Source organism: Eremomyces bilateralis, assembly GCF_010015585.1.
Source record: "Eremomyces bilateralis CBS 781.70 unplaced genomic scaffold P152scaffold_19, whole genome shotgun sequence".
Classification (NCBI taxonomy): Eukaryota; Fungi; Ascomycota; class Dothideomycetes; order Eremomycetales; family Eremomycetaceae; genus Eremomyces; species Eremomyces bilateralis.
In genome coordinates, this window is record NW_022985085.1 from 235,233 (window position 1) to 251,268 (window position 16,036).

Genomic DNA, 16,036 nt, shown 5'->3' on the forward strand with positions numbered 1-16,036 from the left:
CCAGCAAAGTCGCAAGGTGCATGCATGGGCAGGGAAAAACGTGTGAAAATTGCAAAATGGAAAACTTCAGCACTTACATCTGTTGATCACTATCACCAATGCTCTCTCCCACTCAATTGCCCCTCTGCTGGCCTGAACCGTAAGGCGGTGGTTTGTCGCTTCGCCAGTCTGTTCCGTTTCGTTTCACCTCGAGGAATTTTTCTTTTCACCGGGATGAGGAAAGCTCCAATATTTGGTTGAAGCTGCAGGTGGAGCAACGGATCAGTTCTGTTGGGTGTTCGGTGGGGAAGCTTTCCACTGCGCGTACCGTAGATCTGTCGATAGCTGTTCGAGCTGTACCTCTCCTCTCCGCCTGTCGCTGATCCAGCTGGGCTTCTAAATTCACTCGCTACGGCAATTGATTCTCGGGAACGAGTTCAATTGCGAGGCGTAGGAGTGCCCGAGGTTCACGGCGGGAAAAACGTATGCACAAGAAGCTCACGGCGAGATGGGATGCGAACGATCCAATCTTGAAGTTTTGTCGGGAAGAGGGGAGAGGGTTTGCGCGAGCAAGAAACGATGACGCCGGGAACTGACAGCAGCTCGGAAACAGCAGCAGCAGCAGCAAATGTCAAGTCTAGCGAGCAGCGGAAGGAAGGGGAGCAGAACGCCGTCTTTTAAATCCCTCTTCGATACGGTGGCTCTCAGGCTCTGGGAGTCGGCGGGGGGGTGCAGCCGCATACTACGTAGGCAAAAGACGGCAGAGAGGAAGACGCAAAGAATACGCTAGCCAGGTTCGGGATGCTCAGCGTGGGGAGGCGAAAAGCGAGAGTGACCAAAGGGCTGATGGAGGGAACGGGGGGCTGGGGGAGGGATTCGATGATGCTGGATGGGTGCTGAGCGCTGGCCACTAAATGATGAGGACTTACCGATGGAGAAGCCAAGTCAAAAAAGTCTTGGGTGTTTCTTTGCGATTGATACTGCTAACTATACTACTGCTCTACTAGTTAGTAAGTAATAGCAAGTCGAAGTCCGGTGAATACAATAGCTGCTGTCCATATCCTGTGCAAAGTGTCATTGTTATTCTGCCCTGGCCCCTAGGGCCATGCACATATCCACCCACTTCGTAGCCATTTGCCGCGATTAACCTTTCGCGATGCCACTCCCTGGCCTCTGACGCAGGCGGTCCGCCAAGGGGAGTGTGTGATCTGCCTCATCTCAAGGATATCGGGTTCAAGTGCCGTCCAACTGCTCAAGGGCCGACGGAAGCACAGCAGCAACGGCGTGGACGAACGGCAACAGACGGATCAACAGATTTTTGGTTTTCACGCAATCAACTGCCTCTCGGTCCCGCGTCGGTTTGCAATTGGCAAATGTTCGATGCCAAATCGCTCCTTAGTTGCTCGCTGAGGAAATGTTGATGAGTTGATCGAGTCCATCTCGGGGCTAGTCTAGTTGATCGCCCCGTTATTGATTGATGATGGACGTTGATCACGTTAATTATTGGCAATTCGAATGACCGTGCAAAACAGCAAAAGCAATGCCAGTTGCCAAGGCGTGGAAGGTTCAAGAATTAGTGGCATCATTAAACATTACATTGTATGTACATATTACTACCGCCCAGAATTTCTGCTTTACTTGAATTGATAAAGCCAAGTCCTTCATTGATCAGACATTTGTCGCTATCATTAAACCACTTGTCTTCGCAATTCCAGTTCCTGATTGCCCGTGTCAAATTGGGCGCCAGTGCCGATTCTCCACCCGTCTTCAATGGATTTACTAAAGAAAGCTTATGTCCCGTCGTGAAAGCATCCCAGCCTATTCCTGGGGATTTTTAACCGGTTTGGAGCATTGCTCGTCTTCGACTTGTCAACTGTCAACTGTTATCTATATAAAAGGGAATCCAAGACATTGAAAAGGAAATGATCGAACCATGTTCGTGGAGAATTGCAAACACCAAGCCTCGCAAGCTTATGACTGTATACAAAAATGTCTTGTCCTCCAAGTCTCTATATTGCCTAGAATCGAGCAGACCATTGGCAGTCGCAGCTTAAAAACGCCTCTAAATACAATTAGGTCGCGGCTCTCAGCTCACAGTAGATCTCAATTACTTCCCAATAACGACCCTCATGTCTGCTTCTTAGACACTGTTGGTATTGGGCTATTACATATCGTCGCAACACATCCCACGATGACCCGATCGAGCGCCTCTGACGCCAATCCCTCCATCGGGCGTCCAATGTCCATCTAGCGACGCTGCTAAGGCCCTGCCGGCATGATATGCTGTCCCTCGGCTTGGTGGGTGCCGAGCCCTGCGATAGGATTGGACGATCGATCCCCATGCATGTCCATTGCATGTTTCTTCTGCCGAATCGACGAAGCTCTGGCCTGCGGGCGCTGGCTGGTGGGTGACGATTTCCTGCGAAGCAGAGTGACGAATCTGACGATTCACGATAGGTTTCGCCAAGCGGGAGAAAGCTTGAGCGGCATGGAGGGGAAACAATCACACACCCCATAATCCATCGGCCAAGTGCCAATTCAAGTGCGGATGCTGGGCTTGCTGGCGTGCTTCCTGCCCTGACGACGCCATCCGCCATCGGCACCCACGCCGTTGCATTTACACCGGACATTATTGGGCGAGGCGACACGTCGCGAGGCTCCAATTCCCCGTCCGTAAACTTCCATAACATCAAAGATAAACCCGGACGAGGACGAGGACGAGAGTCAAGAAAGCATTTCCTTTTCACTTTTTCCTAGACAGGGCTATTCCCGGCCAAGCGCCCTCGGCCGTACTTCCGATTCGAAAGGCCCGAAACATGGGGAAGAATCATCATTAATCGCGCATCAGTGCGAGACTGCGAAACAGCGCGAGAGAGCGAGCGCGAAACTAGAAAACATTTCTGTAATTCGTTCAATGTCGGGCTTGTCGGCATTGTGGGCGCAAGCCGCAAAGGGGACAATGGCGATGGCGAGGCGGATTTCAGTCATTCAGGATTGGATATCCGCGGAAAAAGAAAGTTCCTAGTGCCAGAATGGTCAGTCGTCGCGGATGGTCCCGCGAGCTGCGCGAAGGAGTGCCAGAAACGTGCGAGCGAGCCTTCCCGATTCCCGCAGGTCCAAAATGCGATTATCGTGGCAATTCGACGGTTCAATTGGCTAATTGAAGGGGAGGATTGCTCCATCGACCCGGTAGGAGAGTTGAACACTTGAACTTTGAAGGCTTTGAAGATGAGACGCAGGGTTTGTAGATGACATCTGCCTTCTGGTCAGTGGTCCCTGGCTTGTGGCTACTAAGCACGCATAGGATTTCAAGCTCGAGCTCGAGCTCCTGTCCATTATGATCCGCTTCTCGTGCGTTCTGGAAATCCAGATGCTTGCGGCAATTCTGCCATAGGCCCGTCGATTGAGCTATTTGAGCCTCGCCTGCCGATTGCCATCCAGACAGTTGACCTCTCCGGTGGCCACATAAACCATACTATATTCCCATTTCCCCTCCCCGGCTCCTGGTCGTTATCACAGCACAGACCCTTTTGAGGGATTAAATTTCTACACACTCAAACACAGTTAACTACCGAAAGCATTTCACACAACGATGACCTGTTCTAGCCTTTCCCGCCTCCAGGTTTCCAGCGGTGAGTGAGTGCCGATATCCCGACCCTCCGCCGAAGCGCTGCGGTTCCGCCGTCCGTTCCGAAGCCTTGAGGTATGGCATTATTCTGGGCCCTTCAGCACCCTGTCACTGGGGGGTGGAAGGTTCAGAGCATCCTCGAATTACATGAACGCAAAATCCCTCTTATATTTCCCTTCCTCCAATTGGAGTGGTTTTTCACACACGCCAAGCCTACTGTAATATGTACATCCTCCAGTAACCGTCGATACGGTAAGACCCGTAAAGTCGCAGGATGCCCTTCGTAACTTCGCTTTGGCTGCGAATAAATCCCGCAAGCCTGCAAACGGCAAAGGCCAAAGCAAACTTGCGCTGCTTCGTAAATTGTAACGCCTTGCCTATAAGGCGACAATCTGCAGATATCGACATGGACCGATGGACCTGGACATGGAGATGCACACGGAACTACCAGAGCCTCCAAAAAAAATTCTGCCCCGAATCCCGATCCTACCTATCATTTCGCCGCTCCCGCCCTGCCCTGCATTTCCTGCTTGCGACGACAAGAAAATGCCTCCCGTAGGCAATCAACTTGTCGGGTCACGGAACGGTGCGATGACGCTAGACCTAGATCGCAGCTGAAAGCGAAAAGGCGAAAACCTAACCCACTCGACGCCTGCAGAAATTCGAATTTTTGGGAGAAACGAGTCCGATAATCCGACGCTCCGATATACCCGGCGGGCTTTCATCGAAACGAGGAGGAGAACGTGGATAGGATTGCAGAGTTCCGGAATCGTCGACGGTCTGGCCGTGGTTGCTAACTACAGTAGTTACCGGTTACCGGACTCCATCTTTACCGCAATTGTGAATTCGCCGAATTATCACCTGCCCCAAAAGTCCCAACCCTCCCAAAGCCAGCGATCGTTTGGCCTGTGAGGAGGCCGATGATTGATTGACAGGAGAAACACCCACGGCCCGGTCAACGTCATACTTGAACCGTGCGGCTTGCTGATCCTGACAATTTTCCAATTTCAATCTTTCGCTTGCCCTTAGCTTGCTCCGAGTGCAGGATGATTGAGCCGCATCGTCAGACTTTAGAATGGGGCGACGGGCAGGAATATTAATGCTGATTGCTGACATGATGATTGATCAGACACAGGACTTGACTGGTCGGTCTTACATTGGGATATTTGGACATTTATATGAATGATGATAGATCACGACGCAAAGATTCATAATAATGCGGAGTGGAGATGAGCGGATGTAATGGCTCATCTCCCCTTGATTGGCAGACGTCAGGACATGGATATAGAGTGTCCAAACTCCAAACTCTTCCCGAGTCCCAGCATTTCAGGTCCGAACTCAAGCCCATTGTTGCTTTTAACCATGAAGCACGGTTCGTTCAACCACGAGCATTGGCTGAACACTAGACTTCATTTTATCCCAAAGTCCGAGACCTTGACAGCTTGATCGCATCAACTCTATCAATTTCCGCAGATTCAACTCCCATCCTGCTATACGAACCCTTATCGCTCCGGAAACGCCAGCTCCCACCGCTCTCCACGCAAACGCTATGCATAGAGGATGAAGTGAATGACGTTAACATGTGCTAATGACTCCGATCCTTTGTCTTTGCGAGCACCTGACCATGCAATCTGCCGGAAGCCACAAGCTTGAACGTATTACACAACAGCAAACGTGCAGACGGGGACTCGGGGAATGAAGGGCACCGGATCCCTGACTGGCTGCCGGAATCTTTGCCAACTGCAACCATGCACAGGGCGTCAGGTTTCACAAGAGCGAAGATGACCACCGACCATCGATGACTTGACGACATCGTGGCTAAGATGCGAAGCTTGCGAGAAACGAAGGTGGTCGAGCAAGCGAGGGCGCAAAGGCAGCTGCCTCAAGTAGACGTGAAGTCTCAATTGCCGTCGAGGATAATGAACCTTACGATTGAGAAGTGCTTGTTATGCTGCCTGCACTGTACATCCGTGCTGGACGCCGAGTTGGCCGTCTGAAACTCCTAATATCCATAACTGCGAGCATCTGGTCGTTTCGACGTCTCTATATCAAGAACTTGGGCACACATGGAATGCGTCCTCATCCACGTACTGCGCCCAATGTCAGGTAGGTTCCACGGTCACTAGAGGCGTATATCGTAGACAGTAAGGCCTTGGAGATCCAATTGGCATTCCTAACGAACGAAATCTTTGACTACCGTCGTGTACGACACTCCGTTCGAGGTCTGGACCGTGGAGATGGTGTATTTGGGTCCTGGGATGTCCACAAGGCGCCCATTCCGCATCTCGATGATCGCGTGTCGAGCACGTTATGTTAGATCTGCAGGAGAAGTACCTGAAACTACTGGGTTGGAACCACAGCGCGTTCATACAGCTTCGAGATAAGGGCAGTATATAGCGAACGAGTCTATTCAGAACACACATGAGACCTGAACTGGATGGTATTTCAACCCTCGAAGCCAAATGTCATACCTATCGGCCTTTAAATCCGCTTCCGTCTCCTTCAACCAATGACCGCCACAATATGGTTCATACAACCAAACTTTCATCATGAAGAGAGGCTGAAGAACCAACCAAACCAAGATAGGATGAGCCTTCCATAAAATGGCTCATTGACGCTACGATTCCACACTTCCCAATGCGTAAACCGTGGTCGACTAGCCGCTCATCCGTGGGCATTCGACGCACGTGAAGCATGAACCGCTGGCTCATCATTGAGGCTGATGATCCACGTTCTGTCGTGTGATGTTGCTGCGTTGGTTCGAGATGCGGGACCCAAGGAACACGGACGTGTCGAGGAGATGCTCCGAGGAGTGGGTGTGAACGCACTGCACATCAAGCCCTCATGACTCCATCTAGGTCTGCCCTTGGCGTTCTGTTCCTATCGCAAACGGACGAGGGAGGGTACTATGGAACACGATCGTAAAGATCTTAATCACGGATTCGAGATGAGTATCCCAGGTTGAGGATTCGAGATGTCGTGCTGCTCACCCATTAAACGCCGTCTGCTTGGCCGTGTCCTACGAGCACTTCACGTCAGCGACATTACCACAGCACATCACTAGGCGGTATCATTTCATGCTCGTAAATTTTCAGTTAACTGGTGCTATGCGCGCATGACCATCCGTGACCATCCGTGACCATATACCATCGAAATCCGTTGAATAAAACCCCAGCCGAACCGAAGCAAAGAAATAGCGATAAGAATGTTGCCCTCCGTTTTCCGATTTTTGAGAGTAAGATTGCAAGTGACAACACAGTAGGAAACGCCCGTGAGAATACCCGTTGATACGCCGTCTGCCCCCGCGCTATGCATGATTTTTGGTATGATATCTCGTTCATGAATGGCACGTGGCGAGGTGGCCCGCCGTGGAAAGAGGATGGAATACCCTTGTTCTGCAGACCGTGGAAGCAGGCATCCCATCGAAGAGAAGATAAAAATATGATGATGAGTGGAGAGAGGAGGGGTATCATTGTCCATGTTTTGAGAGTGGGGGAAGGAAATAAGGAAATTAAAGGCAACATATGCCGGGTATCGAGGCATGATGCTAATAGCAAAGTCGTGAAATGTTCGCGGTCAACCACGCCCGTAAGTCGCCTCCCTGTGACTCCGAGGAACATCCTGCAGGGTACTGAATCTGACCACCGATCAGTGGATTGCACCTGACTTCTTCATCTCATAATCCGGCAGGAACTCGAAGGATTCATCACTCTCCTTATATCGGTACGCATGGAACTCCACTCCATATGGCTTCGGTTCGAGACAGTACACCATCCCCAGGGGACACTCGAGATCGGCCACCGAGTCCCTCCTCAAGCCGAGGAAGTAAGCGAGTAGCACCCTCGCGACACTCCGGTGCGTGATCAGGAGACAATGATCCTCCATCCGCTCCAACTCCACGATCACGGGACGGAGGCGATTGATGACGTCGAGATAGCCCTCACCACCGGGTCCCGGATACCGATACGCCAGCTTGTCCGCCTGTCGCACGTCGTATTCCTCGGGATACAGACGACGGATCTCCTCGTACGTCATCCCTTCCATGATTCCGGCGTTCAGCTCGTCGAGCATGCGGAACTGCTTCACGTCCCACTTCTCATCGTCGTCGAAGACGACCCCGGTCTCGATGCTGCGTTTCAGCATCGAGGTCCAGACGCAGAAGTTGTTCTCGGCCGGCACGCCGTTCGCACCGGCCATGTCGTCGGGGGCGTAATACGGGTTGGGGGGTGTATGGTCGCCTGGATGCGGAGGGAAGTGCGTGTTGAGCGCCTTGTCGCGCTGCTTGACTTCCCAAAGACTGCGCTCCTTTTCAATGAAGTGGGCCAGTGCGCGAGCGTACTTGGCGCCCTTGGGTGAAAGCGAAGAATTTCCGCCGATTTTGCCGGCAACGTTGTCCTGCGATTCGCCGTGTCGGGTGATCCATATGCAGCGCGGGGATAGGTTGAAATTGAGGAGGTAGTACACCGCTTGAGTGGAGAGGAACCCATTCACTTGATGCGTGATGACCTTGCGGCCCACGTCCACCATCTTGACATATGGCATATTATTAACTTCTTCGTAGTGGCCTAACGGCACGTAGTTTCGTTCGTAAATGGCAACGCGTTGTCTGAAGTCCTCTAGGGCCGTCATCGGATCCTTATCGCGGTAGTCGGGCCCCGAAAGTTTCAGGCGCATATTGGACTCGAGCAGGGCTTGGTCTTCGCAGATCGACTCGACGTACAACACGTTCAACTGCAGGCCGGCGCGCTCGCGGATTTTCTCCATGACGAGCTTTCGTCGTACCAATGTACTATTGGTAGCATCGAAAATCCCGACGCTACCGCCCTGGTTGAGGATGTACTCCAGAAGCTCATCGAGTGTGTCCATCGCTGCTTGCTCGCGGATCTGCGAGGCTTTCTTGTTTCGAGGGTCGAAGAATCCGGCCGACTGAGACACCAACGCTTCCGGGTCCTCGGCATTCGTTTCCTTGTCCGGCTGCTCGTCGATGGATGAGGAAGGAAGGCTCAGTCGGGGGATCATGCTTTGCAATGCCAGGGGGGAAGCCTGCTTTACGCCATTCATGTTGGAGAGTTGCTCTGCAGCCGATTTGACAACGTCCTCGCTCGGGGATAGCTCCGGTTTCACGATTGATGACCCATTTGCAGTGTCCAAGTTCAACGGCGTGCCATGGTCGATGGTTGACTGTTTCCGCGAATGCGAGCCATGAGCGGCCAGCCGTCGTCGTTCACCGACGTTGAAAATTCGTGTGTCATGCTGCAACCAGTTGAGGTATCTCGCTAATTTCTTGGTGATGTAACTTTTCCCTCGCGCGGGCAACCCCACCATGACGATGACCAGCTTCGAGCCGACATCTCGCTGGGCGATCCGGCCATCGGGCGATACTTTGGACTTGGTCAGCCCAGGAATGTCGAGTGTCGTCGGTCGCACTCGAGGCGTCGAAGAACCGGAGTTTTGACGTATGACCGGAATTCGCGGACTGCCGGGAGCGGACGGGAGCGGCGTATCAGTGAGAGCCGCCCCGGGGTGGTCGAGGGAATGCAGTCGTGTGGTCGAGGCGGGAGTGGGTCGGAGGTCGCCTTGGACGAGGGAAGGAGCATTTAGACCCCCATCTTGATGATGATTTGGATGATTTAGGTTCGATGTCGAACCCTGGCCGTCTCGGGTGGCGAGGGATTGTGATTCCTCGCCAGGACTTGAAATTGTTGGTATCGGTGAGGTTGATTGAATTCGCTCGGGATCGTCGGGTGTGTCTGACGGTTTCCGAACCGTCAGAGCAGGAGTCGAAGGACCAGCGACAGCCGTGACGGCGGTTGAGTCACCGGGGGATTCGTTCTGAGGTTGTAGGTTCGCTCCGTTAATAGGTGGACCAGGAATGCGACTCATCAGGAGAGATTTCGCATAGGCAGAAAGTTGAGATTGTCGAGAAGCGCAACGGCGGCGGTCGAGAGATGGGTATGCCAGGTCTTGGTGTGGGATGGGGTTGATGGAGTGAGGCATAGCAGTGCAAATGGGGAGGTCTCGCGTTGATATCGAGTGAATGCAGCCAAGTGTGACTGAGAGCGTGTGCAGGGGGAATTGGCTAGGATTGCCTGCTTGGACTGCTGGGATGTCCGCTCGCGTCAGAGGAGGCGATTCGTGTAGGCGAGCCGTGGCGTGGCGTCACTATCAGGCGTGGGACCTTGCGACTAAATTCTTCGCTCTTCACAAAAGACTCGGATCCTGATGGCTGCTGGCCTATAGCGTGGGTAATTATTAATCTTTCGTGACTCTATCGCTCTTGTTGGAATCTGAAGGGTTTTGTTAATGATCGGGAAATTTCCAAGCTTCAATAAACAAGAGAAAGAGTTAAGAGTGTTGGTGACGGTGAGGGTTGTCTTTTCGTTTTTTCTCTGGTGTTGCTTGTTGACTCGGCCTTGCGCGCAACGCCGGTTCCTGAGAATCAATACGGCAATCCAGAGCGGTGGGGAGGATATCTGGATAGGTAGGTATTCAATATTTCGAGATTAGAGTCCTCTTGTGGATGTCTGATGGACGATTCGGAGATTTGAGGTCCGGTCGCAAGGGTTGATTCAACTGCTGTAGTGATCGGCCAAAGGGTGTCTCAGCTTTTTCTTGAAGGGAATAATATGTATGGTTATGTGGTGGCTGAGGATGGGGATAAGGTGCTGTTTGGGGATTATTTAACGGTGATTTAAGTGAAGAGATATCGGACAGAATTTAATCATCAGAAAAATCTCCCCCAGGGAACCAGTGGAGGCGTGGGTGATGGAGGCATTAGGTATGCGTGGGATCTCGCACTCTCTCCCATGGAAGAAGCATCCAACAGTTCCAACCACCACTTCAAACTTCAATTTTGGCCCGTGGTCCCATGTAGAGTCACCACCACCCGTCCCACTATTGCCCGCTTTTCAGGTGAGAAATGAAGAAGCTCTGTCATGCCTATTATCAACCAATATTTAGACTTTTGGAGTCGGCTTGCGAATCTGTCTCCTGGCATCGGCAATCGGGGATTTAGAAGCTTACATCCGGATGGCGATGAATCCTGAAAGTCTGAAACCCCGTGAAGGACGCTAGCAGGATCCATTGGCGCCTTGTTCATGCGAATGGAAGGAGACACCATAAATGAGTGCATCAAACTTCACACCCCGTCAAAATATAGGATATCGGCTTCATTTAGCCCTGATAAGGCAGACGTAGCTGCGCCTTGAGTGACCTTTCAGCAGTTCCAAATGCCATGAAAGCGGCGAGCGGCATATATCTGTTATCACTGTTGCAAGGCCCCGCGGTTTCCGTCTAATATCAAACATCTCCATGGCCAACCACTGTCCCACGAGGCCACGACGGATATGTCAGATTGTATGGGAGGAGGGGGGTAACTTAGCTTGCGTGCAGTGTGCCAATTGCCAAAAGATATGCCAGCCAATTGCGTGTGCAGAGCTGTCTCTCCGGCTTGGACCCGCCGACCTGGTGTGCATGTTCATGAGATGCCAAAGCCTTGCAATCCAGCTTCCATCTGAATGGTGAACACTGCCACTCATACAAAGCGTTTAGAGAATCCATGATTGCAGCTGACTCACACGAATCCCACTAAATAACACAATAGTCGCTGCGCTGCCCAAAATTTCAAAATTTGCCAATAATGGAGGATTCCATCAATCGAATTCGATACCGGTCCTAGGAAATAACGCTCGGTGGATATTTGCTGTCGGGAACAAGATAGCGCCATATCTTTCCATTTGTTGTCTTCTCCATTTTGAAGCACTGGCACCGTAAAGTATCCCTCCGCCAAAAACTTGCCGTGCAGTGGTTGCCGTTGGTAGCTAAATCGATTCGCTGCCTTCACTCGTGTCCGGGGTTCGTTAGTCGTGTACGGCCGGAAAGGATCGTCCTGTAACTGTGTGATATTTTCATCGGGAGATATCGCGGCTGGTCTCTCTGTGACCCTCTGAAGTCTGGTATAGCCTTTTGAAGTCTGCGAAGAGAGGCATAACGCAACTCGTAGACAAGCACGACCGATACCCCGTGATTGGCATACCCCGTGATTATGGTCGAGTATCGCTCCCATCGGCATGGGAACCAAGGGTAGACCAAAGGTAGCGACTAGTATCCGCCCTCTCATCCTTCATGAGCGTAGGTTGATAGTCAAAACCAGTAGCCCAACATAGGCCGCCAAGCTCAGCGCTGTCAACACCGTCACCACATTCCCACTCGTCCTAAACTTCTGTCCCCCCGTCATCCCCGGCACCTCCTCCTCCCCAATAAACCCCATCTGCCCCCCCGGCCTACTCCCCCCGGGTATCCCCGTCTCCCAGAAGATCTGCCGGTTACCCTTGCGCCGCCGTAGCCAGCTCACCAGCATGATGCCAGAGCCGTACACGGCGAACAGCGCGCCAATGCTATAGAACTCGCCGGTGAAGATCTTCAGCACGATGAGCGCGAAGGAGAATTGGCCGAGCGCCGTGCGAACGTAGGCGCCTTCGAAGGTGCGTTGGGCGGCGCGGATCTCGACGAGCTCGGCGGGGGTGAGGACGACGGAGTTGGCGCGGTGCTGGCGGAGGCGGTAGCGGCGGGAGGGGCGGCGGCCCTGGGGAAGAGGTTAGCATCTGGTGGTGTCTGTGTCGCGTGGTAGGAGCTGGATGATACCTCGAACATGGTGGAGCGGACGCCCTTGAGCTAGTGTTCGAGTAGATTAGGTTAGAGATCCAGGGAGAGCACTCGGATCGAGGCCTCGAAGCCTGGTGAGCCACTCGATAGGGCCGAAGACAACTCCAGTTTACGAATCTCCAGGAATAAGAAGGACAATTGAGGTTAAAGGAAGCTTTTGTGCTAGTGAAGAAGGGTGCCGGCTGCGATATTGGTTCGGATGATGAAGCGATCCCCTCAGAGCCAAGCCGAAATTCCCCGACCCGTCAACGTTGGTTGTACGTCAATTCAATGGATTCGGAAGGGTCTACGGAGTACTTTGTTGATCATGTCCTGGTCAATCATGTATGGTTACTTGATGCCATGGAATCTATGATATTTGATTTTATAGTTCTTGTCAATAACGCGAGGGCGACTCTGGGTCAACTCGATGAGGCCAAAGGAGGGTTGTATGATCACATCTGACGTGCTTGAATACATAACAGCAGTGGCACTGACAGCGTGCCTCTTGTGACCCTATGAATAGCTCCCCCTTGGTGCAAGCAGATAGGGATTAAGCTGCCGCCCTGGCTGTATCTAGCGGCATGTAGGATATGGTACTCACTACATTATCTCCAAACTCCAAGTTAAAGTCGCCGGATGAGGCTTAGTTCTCCTCGAACCGCATTATCTGTTTCTCCTCCAACATCAACGGTAACAAAGGATGTACTCCAGTTCATTGGTATGAATTTGAAAGGTTCCTTTTGCACTTTGCAGATTAAATTAATCCCATACACTGCCAATATGTGTGTAGAGACGGAATCGCATGTGTTGATGATAGAGACTGGTGTCGATACTAGACGTTCAAGGATCAAGCGGTTCGCTCCCCCGCGTCTCCCTTGGCGATTGAATATTTGGACCCCCTACAGTTCATCCTTCCTTCCCAGTATCATCACTATTCTAGATCGGTACATGTTAAAAGGTCTTTCATAACCTAGAACTTGATAAATAAGCGTATCCTTGCTTCGTGAGCCTGTATCCTCCATAGTTTGATAGACGTGTCGGTCTTCCAACCGTGTCAGTACCGGTAAGTAATCAATGCTCGCTGCTCCGTGTCAGGACCAACCGACCAACATGAAGGCAGTCGGATTGATTGATGCTAACTAATGCTTCAAGTCTAGGACCTCTTATCTAAGCCGTGGCTGCCCAATTCAGCCGATTTGGTACCACCTCGATTGTACCAGTGCTTTCGCGCCTAGTATTTCCACTTTACATCCGACGAAGTCTCCCATCCTCGCCTCCGACCCTCCACTCATCGAGCACTATTCCATACCGCCTGTCAAAACGCCCTCCCGCTACTGTCACAAGCAACTGGCCCCGACGGTTTTCTCTACGACCAAACCGCATAACTCGGAAGCTCGAGGCCGTCGCTGCGACCCTTCGGCGGCGTGTCAAGCCCAAAGACTGGACCATGTCTTCCGCGGGTGCCGGCAACGGAAAGTCGGAATCCGTATATACGACCAGCTCTGGCGGGACGAAAAGGAAGAGGAATGATGGCCCCAAGTTCTATGCGGTGAGGACGGGATTCAATCCGGGGATCTATCATACGTATAAAGATTGTCTGGAGCAGGTGCGAGGGTTTAAGGCGCCGAACTGTAAGTTGGACAAACAAATCCTACTACTTTTATCACGTGCTTTCGATCTGCTTCTTATGGTCTGCAAACACTAGCATTATGTAGACCCATTCTGATCCATTGCCATAGTCAAATCCTTTCCAACCTTAAAGGAAGCGGAAGGTTTCATGAAGGGCCTCACTGTCGGCACGCCTTCAAAGTTCTATGGGGTCCAGAATGGACGTGTACCCGGCGTGTACACCGATTGGCCAACTGTCCAGGCCCAGATCACAGGGTGGACGAAACCGAAGCAAAAAGTCTTTGCGACCCGCGCCGAGGCCGAAGCATTCGTACGGGCCGGCACATCGGTATCGCAGGGCGAGTCTGTGAAGAACGTATCTATTCCGGGGGGGTCAACGACGCCCAACCCAAACACTCCAACGAATGCGCCGCCGTTCAAGAAATCGAAGAAGACGAATGGGACGACGGGAACGAGTGAGGCAGTGCCAGAACCAGGTACGGGACTGCTCCCCCCCGGGGCCGACGATCGATTCGATAACCGAATCTTTCTGAATCCACGGACGGGAAAGATCGAATACAAAACGGCTGAGGAGGCTAATGCCACGAAACTAGTGCCGACAAAGGACTTCAAGGGAACCCTTCGTATCTTCACGGATGGTAGTTCGCTAGGGAATGGTGCCTTGGGTGCGGTTGCTGGGGTCGGGGTGTATTTCGGACCACAGGATCCTCGGTGAGTGGATGGTTCCCTGGTGCGCGACCGTTTGCAATACTAATCAACGATTTCCATTCAGAAACTTATCAGAACCGCTCGCGGGGAGTCGGCAAACTAATCAACGAGCTGAGCTGACTGCCCTCCTCCGCGCCCTCGAGCTTGCACCGCTCGACATCAACGTGGAGGTGTACTCGGACTCCAACTATTCGATCAACTGCGTGACTGTCTGGCACGTCACCTGGCGGAAGAACGGCTGGGTGACGTCGAACAAGAAGCCAGTCGAGAACCGGGACCTCGTCGAGGAGGTCATCAACAAGATCGAGGCCCGCGACCGGAAGGGTGTGACGACCAAGTTCGTCTGGATCAAAGGTCATGCCAACTTCGAGGGAAATGTCCAGGCCGACCGAATGGCTGTGGATGCTGCGCGAAGGGCGAAGATGGGCGTCCCACGCGATGGGCAAGATGCATGGGGAGAGCCGTAGGATGGCGGCAACTTCGAATGGTCGCGAGGTTGCACTGGTGACTGGAATGTCGAGTGGCCGATGAGTGCTAGCGATGAGTGCTCGGACTTTGTGCTTTGATTGGAAAATCAGGGAATATAGGCGTCCCGGCCTCACACCTCGCTTACAGCAGAACCATGGCATGTGGCGCAGTTTTCGGTCGGACAGATTTGATCGTAGCGATGAGTGAACTGAGTTTATCTGGATTATATCGGCAGTCATATATTCCCTGGTCGACCCACGTCTTGGACCATGCGCATCATTATAACTGTTTCGACCTTATACAGGTGGTCATGAGCCAGGTCATATAAGCGATCCTGGACTCGTGCACTACTATATACGGGTCAGAGAATGCTTTTCTCAAGGGCTTTATTGTTTGTAGTAGTTGATAGGCTGTGCTGGGATGGTCGTGTACGTGACTATTCCTCACAACATATCCGATGCGGTTCGATTCCATGACCAGCTACTCCATCGAAAATCGAGTTCCATTCTGGACATAGATACCCATGCCCAAGAATAAATCACAAGGCACCAAGTGAGCATGCATCTATGTATTGGTAATTTGGGCATTTTCTGATAATCATGCAACGGCCAATGCACCTTGGACATTTCCTATGTCGTGCTTGGACATACAGTCATACACAGGAGATGTCGGTCCTCTGTTCCTCTCGCGATATCGGAGCCGAGGATTGCGGTGGAAATGCTTGGATTTCGATTGGCCACAGGGGAAGCAATCTATTCCCCTTTCCATGATAGCTGCAGCCTGGTGATAATTCAAAAGCTTCAGCTTAACGCAGAAGACCATGGGACGGTAGAGCGCAATGGCTTGTAACCCGTACTTAGTAAACCCTGATTAGATCCGTTCGGTACTGCAACCACGGCATATATTCAGCAGTGTGTCATGATCCGACTTCTTAGAACCGCGTGTTCACCTTGGATATTTCGATATCGAGGCCGTGGC

At 52.2% G+C, this 16,036-nt stretch overlaps 3 protein-coding genes across 3 annotated transcripts; 1 reads left to right on the forward strand and 2 right to left on the reverse strand.

Annotated features, from left to right (window-relative positions):
* Positions 1-7,255: 7,255 nt before the first annotated feature.
* Positions 7,256-9,490, reverse strand: P152DRAFT_401595 (bifunctional 6-phosphofructo-2-kinase/fructose-2,6-bisphosphate 2-phosphatase; the record flags this gene model as incomplete). Its single annotated transcript, XM_033676615.1, has 1 exon — positions 7,256-9,490. The coding sequence occupies one exon, from the start codon at positions 9,488-9,490 to the stop codon at positions 7,256-7,258; it is 2,235 nt and encodes a 744-aa protein (XP_033531872.1).
* Positions 9,491-11,729: 2,239 nt separating this feature from the next.
* Positions 11,730-12,259, reverse strand: P152DRAFT_475808 (uncharacterized protein; the record flags this gene model as incomplete). The annotated part of the gene is made up of 2 exons (XM_033681442.1): positions 11,730-12,191; positions 12,251-12,259. 2 exons carry the CDS (start codon positions 12,257-12,259, stop codon positions 11,730-11,732), a joined length of 471 nt encoding a protein of 156 aa, XP_033531873.1.
* A 1,441-nt stretch (positions 12,260-13,700) lies between these two features.
* P152DRAFT_451336 (ribonuclease H-like protein) lies at positions 13,701-15,057 on the forward strand (the record flags this gene model as incomplete). Its single annotated transcript, XM_033678220.1, has 3 exons — positions 13,701-13,884; positions 13,993-14,593; positions 14,655-15,057. 3 exons carry the CDS (start codon positions 13,701-13,703, stop codon positions 15,055-15,057), a joined length of 1,188 nt encoding a protein of 395 aa, XP_033531874.1.
* Positions 15,058-16,036: the final 979 nt, after the last annotated feature.